The sequence below is a fragment of the Wickerhamiella sorbophila genome, assembly GCF_002251995.1.
Source record: "Wickerhamiella sorbophila strain DS02 chromosome Unknown contig1, whole genome shotgun sequence".
NCBI classification, from domain to species: Eukaryota; Fungi; Ascomycota; class Dipodascomycetes; order Dipodascales; family Trichomonascaceae; genus Wickerhamiella; species Wickerhamiella sorbophila.
The window spans coordinates 2,731,746-2,756,108 of record NW_020193984.1 but is presented as its reverse complement, the minus strand read 5'-3'; the positions used below and the strand labels follow the sequence as shown (position 1 = coordinate 2,756,108).

Sequence of the window (24,363 nt, the reverse complement as noted above, 5' to 3'; positions counted from 1 at the left end):
CTTGTGGCTAAAGGTCCAGGTGGAGCACAGTTCCGAAAAGTTTCCGGAACCACCGCTTCATTATGTAGGGAACTTGGCCGAAAAGACCCGTTGGAGCCACACCCCTTGACTCCAAAAACTCGGTCAATGCTTCATACGTAAGATCGCCATGGTAGTTCTCAGGCTTGAGTGGGATCTGAGAGCCCTCTTTAGAAAAGTACAGCACGGTGGGATACTTGGACAATGAAAAGACGCTTGGAAGCATTTGCGAATCCATTCTGGAGGACTCAACTTCCGAAATTGCCACCTCCTTATTATGCTTATAATCCGCAGCAATCTGTCGGAATACTTGTGTGATATGGTCGCAGTTCGTGCAGGTGCCCACAAACAATACCAGAGCATGTTTGCCCTGGATACCGAGACGGAAGCTGTTATCGGAAAGCCTCTTCAACGGATAATTTGTGTGTTCGTTTGTATGGTCGATGCCCAAGTCGTGGCGAATCTTGCGTTTAATTGCCTTGAGCGGCGTCTGCTGCAGCACCTCGGCATTGTGTTCTGATCCGGGCCGAATGAACACCACGGAGGGCACTTTCGAGATACCGTATCGTTCGGCAAGCTTCGGGTTTTCGGTGATGTCAATTCGCAGAAAATTGAGCTCGTCGTCTTCGTAGATTCGAGAAATATCACTATAGTACCCGTTCAGGGGGACTGCATCGTGAGTCCACGAATAGAAAAGCACAAAGCTGGGCGTGTCCTGGCGAAGAGCTGCCCCGAAATCCTCGTCAGAAACATCAATCACTCGAGCCGAAGCGATTGCTGCGAAAATCAATTGCAAAATGCCGAGAAATCGCACCATTGTGGGTCAACAGCAACGGGAGTTTGGTGTGTCGATTTATGTAAGGGCGAGCATGCGAGAGAACCGTCTTGTTTGAAAACGCTTAGAGGTTGATCTATAGGAAATTGAGAGGGGGTTTCTGAACGAAAATAGCTATTTTGTGCCAGTTCATTTAGAGCTCGTCCTTGCCGGTGTCCTTTGCGACAAAAGTGCGAAGGACGTTGAGCTTGACCCGGAGCTTGTCTGCCTTTTTGGGAGCGAGCTTAGTGGCCAGCAGCTTCTCGATGCGGGCCGACTCCTCGGAGACGTAGCTGGCGCCCTTTTCAAAGACCTTCTTGGCGACGCGGGTGTAAACGTCGGCAAAGGGAGTGCCGCTGGTCTCAATGGCCATAATGAAGCCGTCGTAGGCCTCCTGGGAAGCGCCAATCAGGCTCTGGGCCTGCTCAGTCAAAGCATCCACGACGCCGGCGTGGTCGTCAAGCTGGCCGTCAGCGTTGCGGAAAGAAATACCCTCGTCCTTCATGAACTTGACGAGAGCCTTGATATCGCGGCCCGAAGTGTAGGGACGGGGGGTGGATCCGTCCTTGGGGAAGTACACAATGGTGGGGTAGCCCTCGACATGGAAGGTCTCCATGAGGTTGGCCACCGGCTCGGAGTCGGTGCAGTCGACCTCTGCAACGACAATTTCATCATCCTGCTCGTAAAGAGCAGCCAGCTCGTCCCACACGGGCTTCAGCCGCTTGCAGTAGCCGCACCAGGTAGTGGTGAATGCAACCAGGGCGTCCTTGTCGTCGACGGCGTCCTCAAACGTGTCGTCAGTCAAAGAAACAATCTTGGACTTGGGTGTTCTGACCTTCTTTTCCTTCTTTTCTTCCTTGGCCTGCTTCGGTTCGGCCTTTTGCGGCTCAGCGCCCGTCTTGGACTTGATCAGCTTGTGCAGCGACTTGGCGTCCCGCGAATTGATGTCCTCCTGCTTGTCACCGTCCACAAACTTGATCGTAGGGAAGAACTTGACGTCGTGCTTCTTGGCCGCCTTGCGGTGGATGTCGCCGTCGATTTTAACGAATTGGATCTTGTCCTTGGCGTGCTCGTACAGAGCTGCCACCTCATCGAAAACTGGGGAGAAGGTCTTGCAGTGGCCGCACCACGAAGCGTAGATGTCCAGAATGGTAGGGACACCATTGGACATTAATTTGTCGAGATCCACGTCGGTGGCCTCAATAACTGCGGCCGCACTAAGCGGCAAAACTGCCAACCACTTTAACAACTGCATGTCGCTTGGAGTGCTAACGTAAAGTGCGCCGGCACCACGCTGGGGCGAAATAAATAAAAACTGGCGGAACGGAACCCAAGTTTAACAGTTAAATAAATACAGGAAATGCATAAAATCTAAATAAACATGAACTGAATCTAGAAGTAGAGTGACAAAAGGTGTCTAAGGGGGGTGTTTAATCTACAGCGTAATAGCCCACATCAGGATCCTCAGGCACGTCAACTTGATGCAACAAACCAGTAGCAACGTCGTAAATCATGCCATAGACCTGGACGCCTCGCTTGGCCATGTGCTCGCGGACAATGTCGTTCGTTTTGACGTTCCACACCTGCTCAATCACATTGAGCTCGGCGAGTTTTTCAGCGCGCTCCTTGAATGACGGAATGGCCTCCAGCACCGTCTTGTACTTGGCCCGCACGTCCCGCAGGTTGCGCAGCCAGGCCTCCAGACTGCCACCGACCCGGGCGTTATTCAGGGTGGTCTCGACGCCCTTGCAGTCGGTGTGGCCGCACACAATGATGTGTTTGACCCCCACAACCTCCATAGCGAGCTGGATCAGCGACTGGCTGCTCGGATCGCAGTTGGGCACCATGTTGGCGACGTTGCGGTGGACAAAGACCTCGCCAGGAAGCAGGTCCAAGCTGGCCACAGTGGAGCGAGAATCGGCGCAGCCAATCCAGAGAATTTGCGGCTTCTGGCCCTTGGCGTTGGCCTCGAGCAGACCTGGGTTCGCCTGATCCAGGCGCTTGGCCCATTCTTTGTTCAGTTTCAGGAGTTTATCAACGCCGTCAGTAGCAGAAAAACGGAAGGGTGATCGGCACATGGTAGCAGGCTTTCTCTGCGATCTCAGCTGATTTTTTCAACCGGGGGACCCAACGACCTAAATAGAGCTGCTGATCAGCCAGGCCAGCGGGCCACATGCAGCGACCTGCATAATCGGAAAATGTTTATGTAACTCGGCTGTCCTATAGGCCAGATCGAGAGAAGCAGGGAAACCCACGCGCGAGCAGCAGGCGAGCAGAGCGCGGAAAAAAGTGGGCAAAAAAGCGCCATGGTTGCGGCAAAAGTGTTGGTTATTATGGAGCGCCGTATCAGGGCCCTCTAGGCCGTGATCGGGATGCTACGGAGGGGCTATGTAGGCTCTGACTCTTTCCACAATGTTTCTACATGTCGCTGGTTAGCATATTGATCAGTGTTAAAAAGCTCATTTTTTTGATCCACACGAGTTGTTCAGGTGAAGAAATTCAAAAACATCATGCAACATACCTTTCTATCCCTTAACCTCTTGGGCCCGCCGCCAAAAAACCCGCGGAGAGGGTGTCTGGAGTGAAAAAAAAAATTTTCTGGGCCTGTTGGGTTAGGCTCAATAAAAAATTCAATTACGCAATCCGCCAACAGAAAGAACCCTGGGTGGCCAAGCCTGGAGGTTTCTCCCAGGAAACCGCTTGAGTAATAATAATGCCCAAGGCCAGTTCGGAGGAGGAGCTGCCGCAGATATGCCAGACATGTTTGGGCAGTAAAGACAACATACGCATGACGAGGGACGTCAAGGGCGAGCCCTGCAAACTGTGCAATCGGCCGTTTACCGTTTTCCGCTGGCAGCCTGCACCAGGTGCGCGACGCAACGCGACCAAGATCTGTTCGTCATGCTCCCGCAGACGGGCCGCCTGCCAATGCTGTATGCTCGATCTCAACTACGGCCTGCCCCTGTCGCTGCGAGATTCGGTGCTGAAGATCTCTGCAGACCCGGGACAAACCCCAGTCACCCAAAAGTATATTGCCGAGAACAGCGACAGTGCCGAGACGCCGCAGCTGATTCACGATCGGTCGCAGGACCTGCTGCGCAAGCTATCGCAGAAACTGGTATCGGCCGAGCCTGTTGCAGCAGTAGAGGCCGAGACGGATCCCGATCCAAAACGGGCCGCCCGCAACATTCTCAAGCAGCTGCCCCTGGATGGAAGCATTCGCTCGAATCACAATGCGTATTCGGATTTATTTATTATGGGGCTAGAACCAGACTTGAACTTGGACCATTTGCGATCTAAGCTGAACGGCCTTGGAGCATTGAACGATCTGAAGGCGTTCAAAACGGCCCGTTGTGCTTTTGCTTCGTTCACAGACAACGACCAGGCCGTGAAGGCGGCCGGCCAGCTGTCTCAGACCAATGGCCTGCTCACCGTCAACGGCAACAGACTGCGGTTCGTCTGGGGGCCCCGCGAGGTGCCATTGGGCTCCGCTAAGGTACAAAAAATCATTGGCTTGGTTATCAGGCGCTTTATGAAAACGGGAAAGCTGCCTGGGGACTCCCAAGAGACTGAGTCTGCGACTTCATCTTACAAGTCCGCCCAGCCAGATTACGACGACTAGCCGTACATATCATCATAGTCTTCTTCTTCGTCGTCTGCCTCAATTACAATCTCTTTCTTTTTAGACATGTCGTACCGGCACAGCGGGCACGTCGAGTTCCCTTTGAGCCACGGCCCTATGCACTCGAGGTCAAACGTGTGCTTGCCGGGGCATGGCAGCACAACTACCAGCGGATAGGGGTCTTCCAGGTACTCTTGCGAGCAGATTGCACACTGGTCTTCGGTCTTGAGGTCTTTTCTGTCGATTCTGTCGAGGCTGTCCACAAACGAATCGGGCAAACCAGTCCCGTTACGAGCATCACCAAATCTCTCATAGAGAGCAAAGATTTCCTCAAACGCAGCCACCATTGGGCTGGTATCCTGATCTGCAGACTGGCTCCGGGTCCGTTGCCACAGCGCTTCGGTCTCGAAGACGCGTGTCGGCGGCCGGGCGCTCTGCTCGCTGGCAAAGCGGTCCTCAGTCGACATCAACTATAGCGCGTGCTAGTCGACAGCTCCCAAAAAGTTTCCCCACACTTTGCACTAGCGACTACCGCAGTGCTATCTTATGATCGTCTCTTGGTCTGCCCGACTGACAAAGCCGCGCCACCTTGGTTTCTAACTTTACATTACCACCCATTTAGACATTTTGGCCATGGAATCTAGTGTTAAGCCTACAACGAGCGTGAAACTAGTGCTTTTGGGAGAGGCCGCAGTGGGCAAATCGTCACTTGTTTTGCGCTTTGTTAGCGATGACTTTCAGGAGAATAAGGAGCCGACGATCGGAGCGGCCTTTTTGACCCAAAAATGTACACTTGCCAACCGGGTAGTCAAATTCGAGATCTGGGACACTGCCGGCCAGGAGCGATTCGCCAGTTTGGCACCCATGTACTACCGCAACGCTCAAAGTGCAGTCGTGGTCTACGACGTCACAAAGCCAGCCTCGTTCATCAGAGCCCGGCACTGGGTCAACGAATTGAAGAGCCAGGGCTCGCCCAATATTATTATTGCCCTGGTTGGAAACAAGCTGGACTTGACCGGAGAGCAAGAGGGCCAGGAACCCGGTCCAGTGGTCTCTCGCGATGAGGCGGCCGCCGCAACAGGCGATTTACCCGGCCGCAAGGTCTCTTATCAGGAGGGCGAGAAGCTGGCCCAGGAAGAGGGCCTATTATTCTTTGAGGCCTCGGCAAAGACTGGCTTCAATGTGCGCAAAATCTTCCTCGCCATTGCCAACAAAATCCCTCTAGAGACTGCCAAGCCCTCCACCACCGGTCAGATCGGAGGGGAACGTCCTCTGGAGCTCAATCAGGCGTCGACGCAAGACACAAGCTGCCAGTGCTAAATTCTTCTATCTTTTCTAACTATTCCACCCCTCGCGTTCCCTATATATTTACCCAATTAAAGCTGGTTCCTGCCTAGCGGGGTTTTTGTCGTCTTTGCTAGCTTACCAATGAGGAGGGCAGTCACCGCTCTGGCTGCTCCGGGTAGGACGCTTTCCACACAGGCTACGCGCCCAACGGCTCAGCAAAGTTGGAGCAGCCGCATCCTTGAAGCGAAACGGGCTGCCGTGGAGCAGGGAGCCGGGGCAAATGCTGGCAAAGACCTGCTGGACAAGCTGTGTGCCTCAGAGGCTGCCTCAGAGCTGCTGAAAGCTCCAGACGTCCGGCATGCTGTGTTCGTGGCCAATCCTAAACCCTCAATTGATCTATGTGTGCAATTGCTGCCTCACGCAACCCGAAGCGACTATTGGACCTGTTTGCGGACCGCACTTTATCGTCACAAGTTTGTCGAGTCGTTCAAAATTATTGACATATATCCAGAGTCTCTACAGCTATCCGTGGTACCTTTTGCAATCGGCCTCGCGTCCTGTACGCCGTGGCTGCCTACTCTGGTAGCCCCCATTGTTGCTGGGTGCTGGATCGGGCTGGCCGCGGCTGCGTTCAGCGATGCAAACCTCACCCACGTACGCTGGAAGCCTAACGTCAAGTGGAAATACCGCTTATTGAACGGAACCCAACTAAGAATGGCAAACACGCTCGTGGAACACTACGAAGAACTTCCTCGAGCCCCGTCCAACAAGCATGTGAGACATCAGGAAAAGCTAATTGCAACTGCCCTCAAACAACGAGGAATCGAGGTTTTGCTGCCAGGTTCGGCGCTGTATCGTGAGTACTGGGGACTGACGCCTAATCCATCAAGTTCCAAGCAACAGCACAACTCATACCCAGAATATACCGGACGAGAGAATCACCAGTAAGACTGCCGATCGCCCAGACGTTATCTGCTATTTTGGGCAGCGGGTAGCCAAGGTCCCGTAATGACATCTTGCCCACCAACTCTGTTTTCTTGGGCAAAACGTCTTGGGCGTATGCCAATGATCCGGCTCGGCCCGTGCGGATAATGACTTCCTTGGCCTGAGCTTCCAGCACGTCTCCGTCCTGTTTTTGTATTAGCACTTTGTTTTCATCAATTTTTATTATCTGGCCATTGGGTATGCCGGTATATGTAGGTCCAGTTCTTGATTTCATTTCTTCAAAAATAGCAGCGTATTCCGGATATAGCTTTTTGGGGTATCGTCTGAGCGGTGTCGGCTCCCCTTGCGGCGAGGTCCATTTGTAAATGTGCAGGACTTTGTCGGGCTTTGCGCATATCACTGCGTCGGCGGCAGACACCCCAGATCCCACTACGACGACGCTACCTGAGGGCGCGAGTTTTTTGGTCTGCATCGAATCGGTCTGCGCACACGAAATTCCAGAGGCGAGAACAACGTCTGTGGCTTCGCAAATAAGGTCGCCGGCCGTGGTTAGAACCGCAAAGCCGTTTGGCGATTTGGTGATATTGCCCACCAATTTGTTGGTGACAGGAATGCCCATTTTATCAGCATAGAGCTTATAGTACTCGGCTACAACTTTCCTTGTAGGACGTAGAAAGTCAGGCACGGCACAGTTGTATCTCTCACGATAAAAGTGTGAGAATGCCCAGCCGGGCAGAGACAGCATTTCTGCGTAACTCAACACACGGCTGTCTTCGCTATCGCTGTCCATATTGGACCATTGTCCTCCTGCACCGTCTTTACCACCAATTAGTGTATATGGGACCTTGTTTTCTGGTGAGGCTTTCCAGGAAACCCGAGACTCCATGGTGGACTGGTTTTGAATATTGGTTTCACATGGAATGCGCAAGGTATCAAACAGCAGGCTCACTGGAGAGCAGTCTGAGCTGAAGAACGACTGCACGTTGAGTTTCACGTACTCTAGTATTTTTGACTCGGTGGCCGCGCACAGCAGGTTGGGGCAATTGATCAGGAGCTCATGCAACTGCGGGTCGGGATGGGGGCCAAAGAGATCTGGATCGTAGTGCGGGATATTTCCGTTCAAAATATGAGCCAGAGCCAGTCCTGCTGGTCCTGCTCCAATAATGGCTACGGTCATTAGCCCAAGGTTGAACAACAACGGTTCAGTTGGGTTTTTGCGATTGACAGAGACAGTTACGGGCTTAAAGGCGATGAGATGAAGTCACGTGATATGGTCATGTGATTTAGCAATAGCAGTATACGACTGCTGAAATGTGGGGCAGGAGTTCGCACTACGCCGGTAATTCTAAAACAGACGGTTCTGTCAAAGAGTAAAGGCTCAATTGGCAAAAATCAAACGGTCAATCGGCCAAAAAAAGTAACTGCAGCACCTTCTGTTCTCACATGGTCTCCCACTGTAATACTTGGTAAGGCTCTCAGATGGTTCAATAGGACTGATCGGACGGGAAGTCTTGCTTTCATCTGGATATGGCCGCAGCCGCTCACATCTCACACTAGCACTATTTGTTGAGCATGGCTTGCTCAGAACCTCGGATTCGCGCTCCCGCTCCTCCACAAGAAAGAAGAGCCCAGATCAGCTGCCGATCTTTGATACACAGAACCTAGGGCTCTGCCCAATTCACTAAAATAGCTCACCGTTTGAAACTCAAGGGTAAGGGTGGTATGCACATCGGATGTACACGTCTCAACCCTGCAAGAAGCTTGCCATCTTCTAAATGACAGTTACCAGCTTTGACGACTCTGTTGAAATTGCTCTTGGATCCAACACACAGACCAGTGTCAAGATCCTGAACTATGGTGCGACTGTGTTGTCCTGGAAAATCAACGGCAAGGAACAGCTCTGGCTCTCTGAGGCTTCCAAGTTGGATGGCTCGAGAGCAGTTCGCGGTGGAATCCCATTGGTGTTCCCCCGCTTTGGTCCTGCTTCGGGTAATCATCCCGCAACCGACAAGCTGCCCCAGCATGGCTTTGCCCGCAGCGTTACGTGGGAATTACTCGGTCAAGTCGACGATCACACCGTGCAGTTTGGCCTTGGACCTGAAAACTTGCCCAAAGACATTGCCGCAGCCTGGTCCTATGATTTCACCCTGATCTACACTGTTCAGCTGCTGCAGGATAGTCTCAAGATCAGCCTCGATGTCAAGAACCCCGGCAAGGAAGCCTTCGACTTTAATGTTCTCTTCCACACGTACTTTGCTGTTCCCGAGGTGCAGAACGTCACTGTCGCTGGTCTCAACAAGCTTGCGTACTTTGACAAGGTTGCATCAGCTCAAGTTGCCAGCGACAGCGAGAAAGAGGTCACTTTCTGCAAGGAGACCGACCGGGTCTACAGAAACTCTCCGGCCCAGGTCGAAATCAAAGAAGGCTCCAAGACACTGTTCACTGTGCAGGCCTCGAACCTCAAGGACACGGTCGTCTGGAACCCGTGGACCGAGAAGGCCCAGGAAATGTCCGACTGGGCCCCCAAGAATGGTTTCCACCAAATGGTCTGCGTCGAAAGCGGCGTGGTCGCCGACTTTGCCAAGCTCGCATCCGACGCCTCGTGGACGGGCAGCGTCATTCTTAAAGCTCACATTTAAATAGTGCTGTTTATTTACTTTATAACTTGGCCTTCGAAGGTACGTATGTGGCTTCGTTGTTGACACGGATCTTGCCTGTATCCTCGACATTATCGCCAAAGAACACAACCGTGACCGTAAGGTCGTCACGGTAGCGGCGGCTGAGCGGCGAGGGAATGGAAACAAGCATGGAGACCGACTCTTGGTCCGCACCACCCAAGGCATTGCGCATGAGGTGGGTCGCGGCGTTTTGGTCTTGCACACTGATTTGCACGGGAACGGAAGACTGGCGGCGAATCGGCTGCTTTTGGGCGTCCTTGTTGGCAGACACATCCTCGACCTTCTGCTCGCTGCGCTTGTTCTTTCCGCCGCCAACCCATTTGGGAATCCACTTCGATCCGGACGGTTCGGTCTGGCTCAACATAGTTCTAAGCGACGCAGGGCGCTTTTGATTGATCCACTCAACAACCATACTGACCACCTGCTCATTGGACAACATCTCATACAGGCCATCGGTGGCTAAAACAAGGAAAGCAAGCTGGTCCTTCTCCAAGCGAGTGCGAGTGATTTCAGGCCGCGCGGTCATATAGGGAGGAGTGCGTAAATCACGGGGGATTGTTCTGCCAAAGAACTGACGCGCCAGACTATGCTGGATTTCCCGAGACCATTTCGTCGTAGCGTCGCCGAAAGCACGAGTGGGCTCATAGATACCTAAAACACGACCTCTGCGCACCGCTGTCTCCTCCTCTCCAGGATGTTCCTTTTTGATGCGGCGGGCCTCCTCCTCGTTTGACCCGGTCTGATCTGTAGTCAACGCACGGGCCTTCCAGGAACCATCAGGCTCCTTTGTTCCTAACACAGCTCTGGAATCACCGGCAACTGCAACTCTCAGATCTCTCGAAGCAGTATCGTAAAATGCCAGCAGGGCACACGAGCCACTTAGCGCGGGGGGATGGCTTCGACGGCGCCTTGCTTGTTGGGGTTGGCCAAAAGTCGTTCAACACTCTTGTTGACAATTTCATCATCGAGGCTCACAAATGCTGTCTCCACCGCCTTGTCAATGGCTTCCGGAGACGGCACTAGCCGCCGAGGACTGTTGGGAGCCACGGGAGTGTAAATCTTGTCGAGCTCACGAGTGACGTATCCAATCAAAGACTCCCTCAGCTTGGTACTGGTACTCCAGCCGCCGTGGCCATCGTAGACACCCCAAAACAGCCAGTCAGTAGAGTACTGTTGGTCGTCCGGTGTCACCAGAGGAACCTGCACAATCCGCTCCGAGTGGTCGTCCTCAATTGGATTGTTACTGGGCAGCTGGGCAATGTCGTAGCGCACAACGCCGTTTCCGCGCTCAATCAGGAAGCTTTCCTCGTGCTCTCGCAGTCGAGCAGAAACCTGCGCCGGATTCAACAAGCTGACCATGGTCTTAGACCGGGGGTCATTGCGGACGCCCTCAGAAAGAATGTACGATCCGGAAAAAAAAGCCACAAGTGCCGATGTAGCAATGAGCGGCCAACGGCGCCGCAAAGTGTTCATGGTCGCCGTGCTGGGCCGCAATCTCATCGTCCTAAACATCGCTTGGGTAACTGGCCAGGATATTATTAAGGCATCGAAAGTTGAAATTTTTTTTTTCAGACAATCTACGATGGTCAAGAAACAACCGGAGAGCGCTAAGAACAAAGCTGCGAAGCGCAGCAAGCAAGCTGATGACAAGACTTTTGGTCTGAAGAACAAAAACAAGTCGTCTAAGGTGCAGGCTTTTGTAAAGCAAGTTGAAGAGCAGGCGAAGAGCTCCGGAGCAGCCGCGAAGAAGAAAGAGGCCGACGCTGCCCGACGGGCTGCCGAAAAGAAAGCGGCAGAGGCGGCCAAGGCAGAGGCGCGGGCTCTTTTCAGCCAGGCAATCACGCCGCAGAAGGTGCCGTTTGGGGTGGACCCCAAGTCTGTGCTGTGCGCGTTTTTCAAGCAGGGACTGTGCAACAAGGGCAGCAAATGTAAATTCAGCCACGATCTGAACGTGGAGCGTAAAGCAGTCAAGAAGGACTTGTACTCTGACGAGCGCACGGACAAAGAGAGCGACACCATGGACAACTGGGACGACGAGAAACTGGCAAACGTGGTCATGTCCAAGCACGGCAACCCCAAAACTACTACGGATATTATTTGCAAGTACTTTATCGAGGCTATTGAGAACTCCAAGTACGGCTGGTTCTGGGTGTGTCCCAACGGCGGCGACAACTGCAAATATAGACACTCGCTTCCGCCCGGATTCAAGCTCAAAACAAAAGAGGAACAACGCCTGGAGCGTGCTGCTGCTGCTAATGAACCCAAGATGACCTTGGAAGACTTTATCGAGATCGAGCGCAAAAAGCTTCCCAAGAACCTTACGCCAGTCACGCTGGAGTCTTTCACAAAATGGAAGACTGAGCGGGAGGCCAAGAAGCTTGCCGAGCGCGAAGAGGCCCAGAAGAAGGCCAAGGGACCTATGTCTGGTCGCCAGCTCATGGACTCTGGCAAGTTCGTTGCTGATGAAGAAGACCAGGAGGACTGGGACTTTACCGCCATGCGTGCTGAAACTCTGGCCCTGGAACAGGCTGCCGAAGACGCGGCCGAAGAAGCAGCTCGCGAAGAAGCCGAACGGGCCCGCCTCGAGACATAAACCGGGGCGGTCTGTTCTTTATTTGCACTCATCTTCTCCACCCAAAATATTTATCTTTTTTTTTTTCTAGCAGTTCTTTTTCCATTATATACTAAACTTATAGTGAAGAGTTCTAGTTAACTTCCTGGACCTTGCTATCGTCATTGTCCTCGGCCTCGGCCTCATCAGCCTCGCCAAGCGTGCTGCTGATAGTCTCGTCGTTGCCCTGGCCCTCGCCGCCAAGGCCGAATTGCTTCTGCAACTCCGCAAGCTTGGACATGTCGAAGCCGCCGTCGCCGCCGCCGCCCATGCCAGCAAGAAGCTGAGACATATCGAAACCGCCATCACCAGCGCCCGCGCCAGCACCGCCCATACCGGGCATACCGCCCATAGCGCCCATGTCGGGCATACCAGGCATGCCGCCCATGCCAGCCATGTCGCCAAAGTCCTCGACAGGCTGCTCGTTCTGCTCGTCCTCGTCAACCCACTTGTCAAAGTCGGTCTTGATGTAGGGACGCTTGACCTTGTCCTTGGTCAGACGAGGCCAGTACTCCTCGTTCAGCTCCTTCTTGCGCAGAACAAGGAAGACGTTGCGGTCGTTCTTCTGCTTCTTGGAGTTCTCAACGTCAATCTCAGCAAAGAACTCAAACTCGACAGCAAACTTGTTGCTGCCGTCCTCACCACTGAACTTCAACGAAGTTGCGGTCAACTCCAGGCTGTCGTTTACTAAGTTCGGCTGCTCGATCGTCAAATAGACAAAATTCTTCTCGGCGTCACTAGCACTCGAGCGCTGGGCCCATCGGATCTCAGGAAAAACGGCCATCGTGATGTCTTGAAATTCAATCTGCCAGATGGGGGGCTGCGCTTATTATATAACGGTTGCATCACGTGACGCTGGAATAAGCCTGGAATATTCTTCGACTTCTTTTGCTATTTATTTCTATAACTTTGGCTGATATTTCACCGAAACACACTGTCCTTTGACAAATTGGACAAGGCCCTCTTCGTTCTGGCCCCAGTCGTAGTGGATCGTGCCATCGTCCTGCTGGGAAATAACTTTGGGCACAATGACCCGATCCTTCATGTGCTCAAGAGCTTTTTCCTGGCTAAAGTGCTTTAGGAGTGTCATAATGTAGGCCTGCGGCGGGAACATGGTAAATCTGCCCTCTTCGAACTCAGCCAACGCTTCGGCCGGACTGATCCATAGAAGCGCCTCTGCCTCGCTGCTTTTCCTGAACCAACTCAAGTCAAACTCCTCCGGTGAGTTGTACAGAAAGAATTGAGTCGTAAACCGCTTATTTCCAGCTTCCACTGGCGTTGTCCACTGAGAAGCGCGCGGGAACCCGGCGCCATGGGACCAGTCAATGTCGCTGAAATTGCGATTCATGTATGTCTTTAATGCTCGCTTGTAGTCTGTCTCAGCAAACCCCTTTACCAAAACGCTTTTCTTGGTGTTGGGATCGATCAGAATACCGGTTTCTTCGTAGGTTTCCCGAAGCGCACAGTGCACAGAAGACACATCGTCGGCGTCCTGGGCTCCGCCTGGAAAAACATAGGTGTTCCGGAAACTTCCCCTTGATGGTCTGAGCATAAACAGCACTTTACGGGCTGGTGATACCACCACCAAAGAGGCTGATAGTCTGGGTGTCATTTCTTCGGCTGCTGTAGTAAGCGTTTGGGGCAGAGTGTGGGGTAGATGTAGGCCGGTCTATTTAGTGTGTATCTGGGAAACACAATATACACTCTCTTTCGGAACTTAACCGTTCCAAGCAGTGCATGTGATACGCGTGACGACACTGGAAAATGGCCAGCATGGTTCCAGGAATCTCGCTATTTTTCATTTTGTTCTCCCAGGCTCGGTACAGCACGTTGGCGTCCACCCCCAAGCCGGAGACCTTTTCTCCGCAGCCTTCACATTCTGCATTGGCTGAAATAGACCAGCCTCTCAGGCGATCGTTTAACGACTCAATAAAGCTTCGATATAGATCTCCTTCAACAACAGCTTGCACAGCTTGCAAGGCAATCAGCTGAATGGCCATTGCAGTATACGCTTCATCGATGAGTGCAGCTGCTGATTTCACTTCGATATCCGGCAAAAGCTTCGATATAACTTCAATTGCGACGTTTTGATTGCCCTCCACCAAAACTCTAATTGTTTGTGCTATCTCGTAGCTTGTTCCCATCTCCGCTTCAAGCAGGCTTATCCATAACGCCTCTCCTTCTGATGCATCCACTGAGGAAACATCACGGCAAATGTCTATGGCTTGTCCCACATATTCTTCGATATCTTCATCCAGTTGTCTCGTTCTGATATGGTTTTTGAGATAGATCATAGCCTCGGGCTTGCGGTCCAGCCGGCAAAGTAGCAGAGCGAGCGCGCCAGTTTGGCGATTCTCTAGTAAACTGTCAACAATGAGCGGAAGGTTGATATTTTCAGGTCTCGTTAAAGTGTGTCTTAGAACTTTCATGAGCTTATCACTATCTTTTTCGGCCAATAACTCCACATATTTGTTACAAACCTCACGTGAGGGTAGCAGAGCAGAGTCCTTGACCAGTGCAAAGACCCTATCCAAATATTGATATTGAGCGTCCACACTCACGTTCAGTTTCAAAACGTCACGGTGCATCTCATTACAGTACCGAACTGCAATATCTGCAAGCTTTTCAGGGCTGTCCATCAGACTCTTCAAGTGCTCAACCAGCACGGGGTAAACACTCTTGTCATTATCCAAAGCGACATGTATCAGTTGCCATTTATTATCGTACGGGTCCTCGAGAGAGGCCAAAAGCATTTTTTTGTAGTTGCCTTGAGCTCGATAAATATTTTCCAGGACAGAAAATAGCTTTTCTTCATGAAGCATACCCAAAAACTTGTCCATGCTTGTGGGCTTGTAGACCGAGAGCAATGACTCAATTGCAAGTTCCCTGTCATTTTGAGGCAGTTCGCTGTCTAAAATGTTGGCCAGCACCTTATCAAGTCGTGACACAGGTACCATAAGATACTGTTGGTATTTGGGATAATTTCGAGCCACAAAAACATCGAAATACGGGTTCCGGATCGTATCGAAGAGAACGTTCAACATCATCTGTCTAGAGACCGGTAGGTGGGCTTCCTCATCATCATTAAGATCCGAGTCCTCAAAAGCCTCGTTGAGAGCGCGGAAAAACGAAGCTGCGTCGGCATCAACAAGTGATTCGAGACAAGCATGGTCAGAGGCAAAGAGACGTTCGTAGACTTCACTTTTGGCCCTGATGGGGTTTTTCAAGGGCTTTTCTGTTGGGTATGCCCGGCCAGTCAACACGTATGATAAATATGCGAACCTGTCGGGGCCATTCAATGGCGTAATGAAATCATTGAGGGCATTCAACAAAAACACTTTCGCTTCCTCGAGTTTGAACTCCTCACAAATGTTAAGAGCTAGGTCAAAGTCCAATGTGGATATGTCCAAACTCAAGATGATATCTTGAATAACCTTGGAATCGGCCTTTGCCTTAACCAGCTCCTTAAATACTTTTGGAGGCAGCCTTTTAATTGAACCATCAAGTACAAAAGTGACGAGGAAATCAAAATATACCTGAGAAAAGCTACTCTCCAGCACCATATCCATAATCTCTTCCAACAGCGGCACCTGTGTAACAACGACGGCCTGTATTGAGACGGCCAGAAGCTTGGGGAAATTAGCCACATCGTGGGTGACACAAAATCTCATAGACGTCAAAATAATATCTGGAAGAGCTCTTTCAAGCACATCCTTCCGGGTTTCTTTTTCGAGACCGATCATGGAAAGATCATAGTCACTCGTATAGTACTGTAGCAAAAGCAGAACAGCATTTACTGGTCGTGATTGGTTCAATAGACTCATAATGCAATCTGCCCAATTTGCAAGTGTTCCATATTCAAACTCATGACGTCCAAGAATAAATATATTGGCATCCTGAACCTGAATAGCGTTGTAGAAAGCGTCTGCGACTACCGATAACTTACCCTCCTTTAAAACCTCGCTGTAATAATCTTGGTGGAGTGGGTACTTTCTCAGTATACTCGCCTTGCTCAACATGGTCAAATCAGCTCCATAAAACTGCAATTCTTGGGTAACTGTGACCGCTGCCAGCAAGCTGTCGGTGAGCCAACCAATGTAGACAAATGATTCCGTGCCTTTGATCATTCTATCCGCGGTCACGACATACTCTTCACCATTCCATTTGATTGAAACCACTTTCAAAATGTTACCCCAGCTGTACGCGAGCTTTTTGGTAGCAGAGCAGTACGCCAGCGATGCTGCTAAACCTGTATTTGTGTCAACATTATCGAGGGTGCTCGAAAAACGGAATTGTGACTTGAGCGGAACAATTGAAACCCCCCTTAATGTAAACGGGTTGGTTGTGATGATCAGTAACGGAGCATTTTCTTGTTTTATGACTGTGGCAGCTAGAATCGGGGTGGGTGTCTTTTGTTTATATTGTCCATTGACTCTCCGGCTTCTTGCTGTGGTTCCCAATAAGATTCTCATATTCTGGTGGATAAAAATCAGCCCTCGGTTGTCCATGGAAATCACGGTGGATTTGTGTTTGCCAACAAAAAACACAAAGCATACAATAGATCCGTATAAATGCGATTCATTGGCTTCAACGGCACCTGCTGCTTTTCTAGTAATTGTCGGCAAAATGCTCATTTTTGGACTTGTAGGATAGTTTATATCCCACACAAGGACGGATCCAGTCGCAAATCCGGCCGCTATACAGCTCTCGTCCTGCGAGATGGCTAGCGAGGTCACAGCCCCGTAACGACCGTTTTCAAGAGGCGGCGGGGTCAATTTTACTTTAAGTTCTTGCTCGTAGTCGAAAACAAGAATATCTGCTGTTTCCGTGCCTAGGACAACCCAATTGGCACTACATCGAAGCACCAGAGGTCTACCATGTGGAGCAGCTGAGCCATAAACTGCACCGGCGATCTTTCGCAGTTTACCCCACCTGATAGCGTCACCCTCGTCCTGCAATGGATTATAATCGCTTCTCAGCTGCAACAAAGGCGCACTCTGAGCAGGCTGCCAGGCTGCCTCAAGCCTCAAATCCATAGTATGTAATTACAAATAGTTAGCGTTTTGACTTAAAATGGGGCCTGCACGTCGAAGAGCCCAGGAATCGTCTGACGAGTTTGAGGAGTCTAGTTCGGAAAGTGACTTCAATCCCGAAGAAGACGAGGTGAGCCCGCCTCCTCAATTGATGCCCACAAAGACTCGTAAAAGTAGACGGGGCCAGCCTGTTGAAAACGCGGTAATTGCCCAAGAACCACCTGCTTTCAAGCGCGAATCGTCAGCTAAACCTGGTTCTAAAGATAGTTTGCGTGATAGATTTGAATTTTTCTTCACTAGCGATGAGAAAAGACTCGTGAAAGCGGTTCGAGATCGGATCACCTGGGGTCATATTCCGTTTGCGCCAGATCGGAGCCTGTATTCGGTCTTGGCTCCCGAAAAGGGCTCACATATTTCCTCTTTTGCTAGTGTGAATTTAACTGGAGCACCTGCTCCTCCTTCTGGCTCTCCAATTGTGTTCGAAGACGCGACCCTGTATCCCGGCTTGACTCACCAAGCAAAGCGCGTCCTGCTTGCTAACTTTGGGCATCCGGTTTCCTGTATCGCTTGGGCACCTTATCATGAAGATGATTCGCAATTTTTGGCGTTGGGAATCGTTTCTGGCCAAAAATCGCCCCTAGATCGCAATGCGGTTGACCCTGATCTGGCAGTTTTTTCAGAGACTGGCGACCTGCCGGCAATTTTTTATATTTATTCTTTCAATCCGAGCACTGAAGCATTGAACCTTCTCGCTACTTTTTCCTGCAACTTTGGCCCGGTTGTATCTTTTGCTTGGCGGCCAGTTGAGTCGTCAAGGGAATTGGCTGTGGTGTTTCAACGCGGCCAAATGGCACTTATCAAGGCCGATGAGAGCGGCTCATTCCAGATAGAGGACAACGTTTTCCAGCTGCCTTCGAAAATTACGTGTTGTGCTTGGAGGTCTTGCGATGAGCTGGTGGTAGGAACTTTAGCAGGAGAATTGGCTGAGTTTAAGGTGGATGATGGAACGGCGCCTTCGTACGTTTACACTTTTTCTTCTTCACCAATCTCTGCTATCCAAACCTGCTACCCGGATAATTCTAATTTTGTATTCTTCTCGTCTATGGATGGTTACAGCAAGATTGTGGACGTTCGTGACCTGCGTCATGTTCGGGCAACCGTATCTCAAAGGGCGCGGACTTTTTACACGCAGGCGGCTTGGAGTCCCTTTGTGAATTCGTTTGTTTCTTGTGACGATAGCGTATTGAGTCGCTTGGTGCCGTTGATCCATTCTGAGGTAATTCTTCTTGGTCTCAATATGACGCGACACAAGAGCACTGTGACGGCGTTGGCGGCCTCTCCTGTTCATCCTATGGTTCTTACCGGGGGCATTGATGGTTCGGTGCGTATCGCGAATGCAGTGACCCGGGCAATGGTTGTGAAGAGAGCTGCAAAGCCACCGACAGAAGCCATCGTCTGGACTCTAGAGTGCAGTGAAGCAACGTCCACTTATCGATTCGTGGAGAACCTTGCAGTAGAACCTCTCGGAAAACCCCCTGCGGCGAGTGAGAAGCTTGTATTGTTCCCAAAAACATGTACGATTACCTCTATTGATTGGATTGTGTCTAGGGCCCATGGCGGGTGGTATGCGGCTGCGACTGCTAGCGGGTTGGTCCGGATAGAATGCTTGGATCAATAAATCGGAAAAGTCGGGTCAACGGTTTTGCTGTAGGCTTGCAGCCCTCCTTTAATGTCTTTAACGTTTTTATGACCAATAAACTGCAGATGGCGGACGGCAGCCTGAGAGTCGTTCCCGTAGCGGCACACGGTGACAATGGGAACGTCTTGCTGTAGTCCAAGTTCATCTAGAGACTTGGCTTTTTGTAGAGTTTTCAAGGGGATGTGCATCGAGTGTTCAAGATGGCATATATCAAACTGCACTCTGGGGCGAACATCAATTAGTTGAACATCTGAAGGGAGATCAGATGGAGAAATCCGCAACGAATCCTCGATTGGATCAATATTTGCACTGCCACAGAATCCTTGGTAGTCTGTTTCTCCCAGGTTGGCCAGTGTGATGGTTGGGTTTTCTCCACAAGCAATGCATGTCGGCTTTTTTCCTCTGATTCGCATTGAACGCCAAGGCGGGAACGAAAGAGCCGAGAAAATAGTCAGGCTGGGTGTGAAGTCTTGAATCAGCTCTGCAGCTACCTTGATGGCCTCAATTGCCTGAAACACGCCCATGATCCCTACCACGGGCCCCAAAATGCCCCCGTCACCACAGGCAGTTACTGTTTCCGGGGGCGGGGGCACAGGAAACATGCACCGATAACAGGGACCATTTTTGTAGTTGTATATTGCGATTTGACCCTCTAGTTTCAATGCAGAAGCTGAAATCAGAGGTTTTTTCAATACAACCGCAGCATCGTTGATGAGGTACCGGGATATTGGAGAATCAGTGCAGTCAAGAACGAGGTCGTAGTCGTTCATGATTTCGACAGCATTGAGAGGGGACAACGCAGTGTAATACGTTTGAACGTCTACTGAATCATTGAGGTTCAGCACGAATTTCTTGGCGCTCTCGCATTTGGGCGTGCCCACGCTTGCCTGGGCGTGGATAATCTGACGATGCAGGTTGGATGTCTCCACGACGTCTGGATCAACGATACCGATTTTAGCAAATCCTGCGCCCGCAAGATACGCGATTGCTGGACTTCCTAATCCACCCGCTCCCACAATCAGTACTTTGGTATTTCTGATCTTGATCTGGCCGTCTATACCCATTTCAGGCACAATCATTTGCCGTCCATATCGCTCATAGTCTTGCAAACAGATCATGTAAGCCCAGTTGGAGCGGATTCGATATATATTGCAAGTGTAGGTTACTTTTGGTGTGGTTTAAAAAGGTAGCTGGTAAACAACGTTCTGTGGATGTATTTAGATTGTGTGGTTTTCAACTTGGGTCTTCACCGCCGCGACCAGGCTATGCAAGCTAGTTAGGGACCCTATTTAGAACCCAATTTGGGACCCAATTTAAGACACTGGAGACCACATTCGAAGCAAGTATAAACGGTCAAAACACTGCTGAATTGCTAATTATGCGCTACTTATAACTTACACAAGCTTCTGCTTGGTGAAGAAGCCGCGGAGATGCGAAATTTGCCAGGCACAGGTAGCGGCGAGAACAACTAGCTGCAAGATAGTCATGCGAGCAACCCGAGCATTCGTGGCCTCGGATTGATCACGGAACGCAGCTTCACGCTCCCGCATAAGGGTCTGCTCGCGGCGGAAGAAAATCAGCTTACGGTTAAGGTCTGCAATGCGCTCGGTCAAATGGTCCACTTTGGCGTTGCCCCGAGTATCAATAATATCGCTCTCGCCAACGACAAAGTCGACCTCGAGTTTGATGGTCTCCTTGGCCCACCAGCCGTCAACAAGGGCCCGGTAGCAGACGCGGTGCTCTCCACCTTCCTGGGAAACAAACTGATAGTCGCCGAATGGAGCGAGTTTTTGGTTGAAAACGCGGTGGTTGTTGTCGAAAAGCTCGTCAATAGTGACCTCAATAGCCAAACTGTCGTCGCGCACCCAGTTGTTGCTGCTTTTTTCAAGCTCCCACGCGCTGTGCGTCGCAGCAAACATCATGTCCTTTCTCAAATCAAAGTAGAAACATCTGGGCTCCTCGTTGCCGCCAAGGTAAAAGTGCATGGCCGTGGCACGCATGAACAGCGCCGCAATACTCAGAACGGCCGCAACGTACATTTTCAAGTGAACACGAAGCAGATGACAAACGCGACTACACCCCACATCCTTTGAAGGGGAACGTTCGTTGCATAAAATAGTGCTATAGTAAATACTCTAGTTATGATTTAACATCGGTCGATTCAGTTCCTGCAGCCTCGACGGAATTGGCCTCGGGGGTCGCGGTGGCTTGTGGCGCCTGAGCAGGCACGGGCTCAGCAGCACCAGCGGGTACACGATCGGCAGGCACGGCAGGCTCGGACGCAGCGGGCTCGGGCACAGAGACTTCAGGCTCGGGCACAGCGTCAGGCTCGGGAGCAGCAGCTTCAGGCTCGGACACAGCAGCTTCAGGCTTGGGCACAGCAGCTTCAGGCTCAGGCTCAGTACGAGCAGACTCTGCTTCATCTTGGTGCATTGCTTCTGGATCTGTGGGTACAGGCGTTTCTTGCTTAATGTCAGCCGTATCCTCCCTAAGTTCAGAACCATGCGGCTCTGCAGAAGGCTCCACAGACATTTCACTCTCCAATTCCTCGGTGCCGTCCTCCTCATTTTTAATACCATTTCTTGCATTTTCCTCTTGGAGAGCCTGATAAGACGCAGGAGGAAGTCCGTGCATTACCGGCTCGGCAGGAGTGTTCCACTCCTCTAAAAGGGCCAGGCAGCGGGATGTGAATTTAAGGTCCGAATCAAGAGGCAAGTCAAGCTTGACCGCTACCTTCAAAACACGGTTTATTTTGCTTTGACGAACAAACGCAATTTCCAGGCTCGGAACTGCTTCAAGCTGTTTGAGGTACGACGACAGCTTCTTCATCATGGCGGGAGTAGGGGGGGCATCCAGAAGCCCCTTTTGTAGCCGCACCCTCAGCTCTTTGCATAACTCAAGCCGCAGATGACTGCTTCGAGCAAAGTCCTCGTCTCGGGCAGTGTTCTTATCCTTGTCGTTAGAGGGCCGTCCGCGTTTACGCGCTTTTAATTCGATCCGGTGATCCAGCTCTTCAATATCCAAATCATCCAAAGTTCCATCGGCGTCCAAATCGCCATCAGCCGCTTTCCGTTTACGGTTTCCTCTGGAGCGGCTGGTTGCCTTCACAGGCTTTTCTACAGCTTTGCGGGCTTTTTTAATCTGGTGAGGAACAACCTCGGGCTCAGCTTCAGCTTCAAGCTCTGCAACGGGCTCCTCAATGATTTCAGGTGGATTGTTCACCAGGTCAATATAGTCTTTGTAGTTTGGTGGATCTGCGGCAATCTTGAACGCTTCGACGAGTGCTTTCTTTTTCTTGCTACCAGAAGCCAACTGGGCTGCTCGTTCGCGAGTCAGCTCCTTGATTTCGGTATCTGTGACCCAAGAATAATTATTATCAACGTAGAACAGCACAGGGTACACCTCCTTGCTTTTGGGTTTCGCGTCGAGAATCTCCGGAGCAAGATCCTCCTCCCCAACAATAACAGCAGGCCACGCTGGGTAGCCCTTTACCTTAACAAGAACAGTGCTACCTGTATCAAACTCACTGCCTCCGACCTCTGTAGAGACATCGGCCATTGATGTGTCCTCAACTTCAGCGCTCATGTTGATTACGCGGAAGGGAACAATCCAATTTAGCGATTAAAAGCAGCAGAGGTCTGTACAGAGGAAAGAGATTTGAGGAATACAAAGCACGCAAAGCGAACTGAAGCTACGTTATATGTACCAGAACGCCAGCAGCCGTTTGTAAACACGATATATTCCGGCAAAGTCGAGACTTTGAAGTAAGCCTGCGTAAAGCAAAGCATGAGAATGATTCAAGATCAAAAACGTGTTAAAGTGCCGAGATTGCAGGATTTATGAACAAAACCGCATGGAGTTGAGCAAAAAAGCCAAAGGGCGGGCAGGCCAAAACAAGCTAATGCGGGCAAGCTGCATAAGCTAGTTAGGGCAAGCTAGTGCGGCTCTTAGCTAAAAGACCATTAGCATTCCAATTTGCAACACAAAATACGTCCGTCGAGATATCTCATACTAGAAAAGCACCATATGAGGCGTTCTACAATTCAGTATACAAATGCCAAGATCAGGCTTTTTTCTGATAGTGGGTAAAGTGTCCGAGTGGTTAAGGAGTCAGACTTGAATTTTAGTCGGGCATCTGATGGGCTATGCCTTCGCAGGTTCGAATCCTGTCTTTACCGCCATTTCTTTTTGCACCAAACACTCAGACCAAGCGACGAAAACTCGTATTTTTGCCAGTCAAACACGCAGAATCTCAATAAACACTAACATCCATCAATAAATAAAGCTACTCAAAATCATTATTTCCATGAATCAGTTCCAGGCCATACACAGTGAGCGTTGTAAACACATTGATCCACCCCCAGAACTGCCACGACAACCGTGAATTATACCAGATATTCCAGGTGGAGAATACTGCTGAAAAGGGAGCTGCCTCGGTGTTCTTGGCAACGTGAACAATACCCCCGAAATGCTGCACTAACAAATGGGTGTAGACTGCAATTACGATGCACGGCGAGTACGAGTAGATCAAGAACATCACCGGATTGTATCTCCACCTTGGTCTCTGATGGCTGGGGTCCCTAATATAAGGAATAATGCGTAACGCTAAAAAGAACGCAGCAAGGCGCACCACCAGCGAAACAACGACTGACGGAGTAATAGTAGAAAGCAGCACCAATACAAACTGCGAAAGGGTTCGAAGACCTGTTGGAGCCAGCTCTGCCAGTGTCGTCATAAACCCAGTGTAGCTGTTGATCAAGTGCAACGGTAAGGGGGGGAGGTCTTGATCAAACAGATGCTGGCCCTGCCGAGGGGGAACAGAGTTGCCGAGTTTCAGTCCCACTTGCGAAAAAATGACAGCAAGGGTCGGTGCCGACGAAAACAACGTGTTTGATTGGGTTGCTCCCTCTTTGGCCTGGTTTCCAAATGGGAACAGCGACAGAGGAGCATCGGACGCCTGAAAGTCAGTGAAGGTCAGATAAATAACATAGACAATGTAAGAAAACAACAGGCTAGTTTCTGTCGCATTGCTCTTCTTTGTCCAAATACCATAAACGCTGAGCGAGATACACACGGTTATTGCTGCGCCAATCAAGGTTGCGGTCAACGCACCCACGACGGACGGCATGGTGTATATTCTAGCCAAGAAAAATAAGTCCAAGGAAATCAAAAGCGACGCTATGCATAATTGCCAGATCGACACCACATCAGAACGGCGTGCCAAGTTCCTGGCAAGTCGGCTGATCACCTGTATCGTGACAATGGTGCAAAAACCCTCCAGCAACGCAAAGGGTCCTGTGGCGTAAACCAGTGTCATTTTCCACGGATACATGACTTTCTGATACAGCGGGTTCTCGATGAGCTGGGGGAAAAAGCTCATATGCAGCAGCAGCAGTGACGGTAGTACCAGAATGGACAGATAGTACATTGCTGATCCCAAGGTGTGCAGACGCGTCCCCCGAAGAACAATTCTGATTGTCGCCATAGAGGCATACCAAATAATTAGCAAAAGGGTATACGAGATACCGCAGTCTTCGCCGCCAACATCAAATGCTAGCGGAATCGACAACAGGAGGACGCCCTGGTAGAGCGTGCCATATAAAAAACGCGTAATTTCTGCAACTGTCATTTACCTTGATCAAGTCTGAGACTTTCA

General features: G+C 50.8%; 19 protein-coding genes across 19 annotated transcripts; 6 read left to right on the top strand and 13 right to left on the bottom strand.

Moving 5' to 3' along the window:
* Positions 1–7: 7 nt before the first annotated feature.
* B9G98_01722 (Protein disulfide-isomerase erp38) lies at positions 8–835 on the bottom strand (the record flags this gene model as incomplete). Its single annotated transcript, XM_024808280.1, has 1 exon — positions 8–835. The coding sequence occupies one exon, from the start codon at positions 833–835 to the stop codon at positions 8–10; it is 828 nt and encodes a 275-aa protein (XP_024664048.1).
* A 151-nt stretch (positions 836–986) lies between these two features.
* Positions 987–2,087, bottom strand: B9G98_01721 (Protein disulfide-isomerase erp38; the record flags this gene model as incomplete). Its single annotated transcript, XM_024808279.1, has 1 exon — positions 987–2,087. One exon carries the CDS (start codon positions 2,085–2,087, stop codon positions 987–989), a length of 1,101 nt encoding a protein of 366 aa, XP_024664047.1.
* Positions 2,088–2,262: 175 nt separating this feature from the next.
* Positions 2,263–2,910, bottom strand: B9G98_01720 (Carbonic anhydrase; the record flags this gene model as incomplete). The annotated part of the gene is made up of 1 exon (XM_024808278.1): positions 2,263–2,910. The coding sequence occupies one exon, from the start codon at positions 2,908–2,910 to the stop codon at positions 2,263–2,265; it is 648 nt and encodes a 215-aa protein (XP_024664046.1).
* Positions 2,911–3,545: 635 nt separating this feature from the next.
* B9G98_01719 (Pre-mRNA-splicing factor SLT11) lies at positions 3,546–4,454 on the top strand (the record flags this gene model as incomplete). The annotated part of the gene is made up of 1 exon (XM_024808277.1): positions 3,546–4,454. The coding sequence occupies one exon, from the start codon at positions 3,546–3,548 to the stop codon at positions 4,452–4,454; it is 909 nt and encodes a 302-aa protein (XP_024664045.1).
* B9G98_01718 (hypothetical protein) lies at positions 4,451–4,921 on the bottom strand (the record flags this gene model as incomplete). Its single annotated transcript, XM_024808276.1, has 1 exon — positions 4,451–4,921. The coding sequence occupies one exon, from the start codon at positions 4,919–4,921 to the stop codon at positions 4,451–4,453; it is 471 nt and encodes a 156-aa protein (XP_024664044.1).
* Positions 4,922–5,087: 166 nt separating this feature from the next.
* On the top strand, positions 5,088–5,774 carry B9G98_01717 (Vacuolar protein sorting-associated protein 21; the record flags this gene model as incomplete). The annotated part of the gene is made up of 1 exon (XM_024808275.1): positions 5,088–5,774. The coding sequence occupies one exon, from the start codon at positions 5,088–5,090 to the stop codon at positions 5,772–5,774; it is 687 nt and encodes a 228-aa protein (XP_024664043.1).
* A 108-nt stretch (positions 5,775–5,882) lies between these two features.
* Positions 5,883–6,601, top strand: B9G98_01716 (hypothetical protein; the record flags this gene model as incomplete). The annotated part of the gene is made up of 2 exons (XM_024808274.1): positions 5,883–6,502; positions 6,562–6,601. The coding sequence occupies 2 exons, from the start codon at positions 5,883–5,885 to the stop codon at positions 6,599–6,601; spliced, it is 660 nt and encodes a 219-aa protein (XP_024664042.1).
* Positions 6,602–6,618: 17 nt separating this feature from the next.
* Positions 6,619–7,863, bottom strand: B9G98_01715 (Oxidative stress-induced growth inhibitor 1; the record flags this gene model as incomplete). Its single annotated transcript, XM_024808273.1, has 1 exon — positions 6,619–7,863. One exon carries the CDS (start codon positions 7,861–7,863, stop codon positions 6,619–6,621), a length of 1,245 nt encoding a protein of 414 aa, XP_024664041.1.
* Positions 7,864–8,461: 598 nt separating this feature from the next.
* On the top strand, positions 8,462–9,325 carry B9G98_01714 (Glucose-6-phosphate 1-epimerase; the record flags this gene model as incomplete). Its single annotated transcript, XM_024808272.1, has 1 exon — positions 8,462–9,325. One exon carries the CDS (start codon positions 8,462–8,464, stop codon positions 9,323–9,325), a length of 864 nt encoding a protein of 287 aa, XP_024664040.1.
* A 19-nt stretch (positions 9,326–9,344) lies between these two features.
* On the bottom strand, positions 9,345–10,723 carry B9G98_01713 ([Pyruvate dehydrogenase [acetyl-transferring]]-phosphatase 1, mitochondrial; the record flags this gene model as incomplete). Its single annotated transcript, XM_024808271.1, has 2 exons — positions 9,345–10,276; positions 10,309–10,723. The coding sequence occupies 2 exons, from the start codon at positions 10,721–10,723 to the stop codon at positions 9,345–9,347; spliced, it is 1,347 nt and encodes a 448-aa protein (XP_024664039.1).
* Positions 10,724–10,805: 82 nt separating this feature from the next.
* B9G98_01712 (Translation machinery-associated protein 46) lies at positions 10,806–11,957 on the top strand (the record flags this gene model as incomplete). The annotated part of the gene is made up of 1 exon (XM_024808270.1): positions 10,806–11,957. The coding sequence occupies one exon, from the start codon at positions 10,806–10,808 to the stop codon at positions 11,955–11,957; it is 1,152 nt and encodes a 383-aa protein (XP_024664038.1).
* A 112-nt stretch (positions 11,958–12,069) lies between these two features.
* Positions 12,070–12,759, bottom strand: B9G98_01711 (Protein wos2; the record flags this gene model as incomplete). The annotated part of the gene is made up of 1 exon (XM_024808269.1): positions 12,070–12,759. One exon carries the CDS (start codon positions 12,757–12,759, stop codon positions 12,070–12,072), a length of 690 nt encoding a protein of 229 aa, XP_024664037.1.
* A 117-nt stretch (positions 12,760–12,876) lies between these two features.
* B9G98_01710 (Putative nudix hydrolase 7) lies at positions 12,877–13,587 on the bottom strand (the record flags this gene model as incomplete). The annotated part of the gene is made up of 1 exon (XM_024808268.1): positions 12,877–13,587. One exon carries the CDS (start codon positions 13,585–13,587, stop codon positions 12,877–12,879), a length of 711 nt encoding a protein of 236 aa, XP_024664036.1.
* Positions 13,588–13,648: 61 nt separating this feature from the next.
* B9G98_01709 (Vacuolar protein sorting-associated protein 8) lies at positions 13,649–17,011 on the bottom strand (the record flags this gene model as incomplete). The annotated part of the gene is made up of 1 exon (XM_024808267.1): positions 13,649–17,011. The coding sequence occupies one exon, from the start codon at positions 17,009–17,011 to the stop codon at positions 13,649–13,651; it is 3,363 nt and encodes a 1,120-aa protein (XP_024664035.1).
* A 37-nt stretch (positions 17,012–17,048) lies between these two features.
* On the top strand, positions 17,049–18,686 carry B9G98_01708 (Transcription factor tau subunit; the record flags this gene model as incomplete). Its single annotated transcript, XM_024808266.1, has 1 exon — positions 17,049–18,686. The coding sequence occupies one exon, from the start codon at positions 17,049–17,051 to the stop codon at positions 18,684–18,686; it is 1,638 nt and encodes a 545-aa protein (XP_024664034.1).
* A 15-nt stretch (positions 18,687–18,701) lies between these two features.
* B9G98_01707 (Adenylyltransferase and sulfurtransferase UBA4) lies at positions 18,702–19,825 on the bottom strand (the record flags this gene model as incomplete). Its single annotated transcript, XM_024808265.1, has 2 exons — positions 18,702–18,729; positions 18,768–19,825. The coding sequence occupies 2 exons, from the start codon at positions 19,823–19,825 to the stop codon at positions 18,702–18,704; spliced, it is 1,086 nt and encodes a 361-aa protein (XP_024664033.1).
* A 276-nt stretch (positions 19,826–20,101) lies between these two features.
* On the bottom strand, positions 20,102–20,746 carry B9G98_01706 (Protein ERP1; the record flags this gene model as incomplete). The annotated part of the gene is made up of 1 exon (XM_024808264.1): positions 20,102–20,746. One exon carries the CDS (start codon positions 20,744–20,746, stop codon positions 20,102–20,104), a length of 645 nt encoding a protein of 214 aa, XP_024664032.1.
* A 100-nt stretch (positions 20,747–20,846) lies between these two features.
* Positions 20,847–22,292, bottom strand: B9G98_01705 (PWWP domain-containing protein 1; the record flags this gene model as incomplete). Its single annotated transcript, XM_024808263.1, has 1 exon — positions 20,847–22,292. The coding sequence occupies one exon, from the start codon at positions 22,290–22,292 to the stop codon at positions 20,847–20,849; it is 1,446 nt and encodes a 481-aa protein (XP_024664031.1).
* A 700-nt stretch (positions 22,293–22,992) lies between these two features.
* Positions 22,993–24,336, bottom strand: B9G98_01704 (Protein ICE2; the record flags this gene model as incomplete). Its single annotated transcript, XM_024808262.1, has 1 exon — positions 22,993–24,336. The coding sequence occupies one exon, from the start codon at positions 24,334–24,336 to the stop codon at positions 22,993–22,995; it is 1,344 nt and encodes a 447-aa protein (XP_024664030.1).
* Positions 24,337–24,363: the final 27 nt, after the last annotated feature.